At 42.7% G+C, this 1,212-nt stretch overlaps 1 protein-coding gene across 1 annotated transcript; it reads left to right on the top strand.

Annotated features, from left to right (window-relative positions):
• The first annotated feature begins 446 nt into the window (after nucleotides 1–446).
• LOC103522984 (breast cancer type 2 susceptibility protein homolog) lies at nucleotides 447–1,144 on the top strand. The gene is made up of 2 exons (XM_008488064.3): nucleotides 447–536; nucleotides 910–1,144. The coding sequence occupies exons 1-2, from the start codon at nucleotides 484–486 to the stop codon at nucleotides 1,142–1,144; spliced, it is 288 nt and encodes a 95-aa protein (XP_008486286.2). The 5' UTR covers nucleotides 447–483.
• Nucleotides 1,145–1,212: the final 68 nt, after the last annotated feature.

Raw genomic sequence — 1,212 nt, 5'->3', positions numbered from 1 at the left:
GAACGCACAACTCGCGATAATATCACCCATTATACCCAGGTAAGTGGTTCTGTATAAGCCAGCGGGGATAGTACTTTGAATGCACCAGTTCCCAATGGATCACTGAAGTTGATATACCCTTGCTGTGAAAACAATCAGTGTAATGTAAAACAAAATCTCGTGAGAACAATCGGTTTCATAAAATGCAAGTTGTTTGTCAAAAGTCGGAAACTTGGCCATTAGGTCATTCTTCCACGTACATTCCAACACTTTTCCACTGTGTTGTTACTAGTCCTTAGTGCAGGACAGGAATTTGCTTTAGTTCATCGGGGATCGGGGTGTTGAGTGAACAGAGCCGACAATGCGGGGAATACACATTTCTGAATCCCGGAATCGCGTGGCACACTAGCGTTCCGAAAATCGGCGAATCCTTTTGGTACTAAGAGCGAATACGGTTTCTAAGTATATACATTTTTGTTGGGATTATCGGAATCAGTGCTGTCTATGACTCCAGACAAGGCTGTGGATTTCCAGTTCGACTTGACCGACCATTATACGTGAGTTTGTTTTGAGTAGATATTACTTATCCTATATGGAGGAAAATAATCTGTTTTGTAGTTTAGTCGCGAGAATACGTGAACCAAGATTCAGAAATTTAATGTGTAGAACCCAGCATTAATAAATCAAAGTTAGCTTGGTTGGTAGCGCGTCTGCCTTGTAAGCGCTAGGCCACGAGTTCGATTCCTGCCCGGGGCGGATTTTATCCTGAAGGGATGTGACAAGGTTCGATCTCGGAACGGCTGGTTTTCTCCTATCCTGTCTTTCTTCTCTCTTCAATTTCGGGACGACAAGACCTTAGCAGTTACAGTTCCTTCCATCAAACCTCTTTTTTTTTTCTTTTTTTTTTCATTATTGTTATTCCATTTGCAGGAAAGATGAGTTGGATCGTAATACATCCGGTGTTCTGGTCGGAGACAATGTCCGAATAATTCTAAACCAACAGAATCGCGTGGGTCTGCCGGAAATCCAGGCCGGATTTCTCAGCAGCCCCGGAGTAAACTGTGCCAAGGTTTGCGACAAGTGGGTGGAGAATCATTTCTGTCTCCTCGTGTGGAAACTGTGCTGTCTGGAACGCAGCTATCCCGATGTATTCAAAGGTAAGTGAACGAACGAAGTAAATTTCAAGGTTTTATTTTAAAAAGGATAAAAAAAATGTACCTTGGAACCAACTTC

The sequence above is a fragment of the Diaphorina citri genome, unplaced genomic scaffold (genome assembly GCF_000475195.1).
Source record: "Diaphorina citri unplaced genomic scaffold, Diaci psyllid genome assembly version 1.1 scaffold13487, whole genome shotgun sequence".
In the NCBI taxonomy this organism is placed as follows: domain Eukaryota; kingdom Metazoa; phylum Arthropoda; class Insecta; order Hemiptera; family Psyllidae; genus Diaphorina; species Diaphorina citri.
Note: the sequence above shows the minus strand (reverse complement) of the source record. Positions and strands in the feature narration are given on the sequence as shown.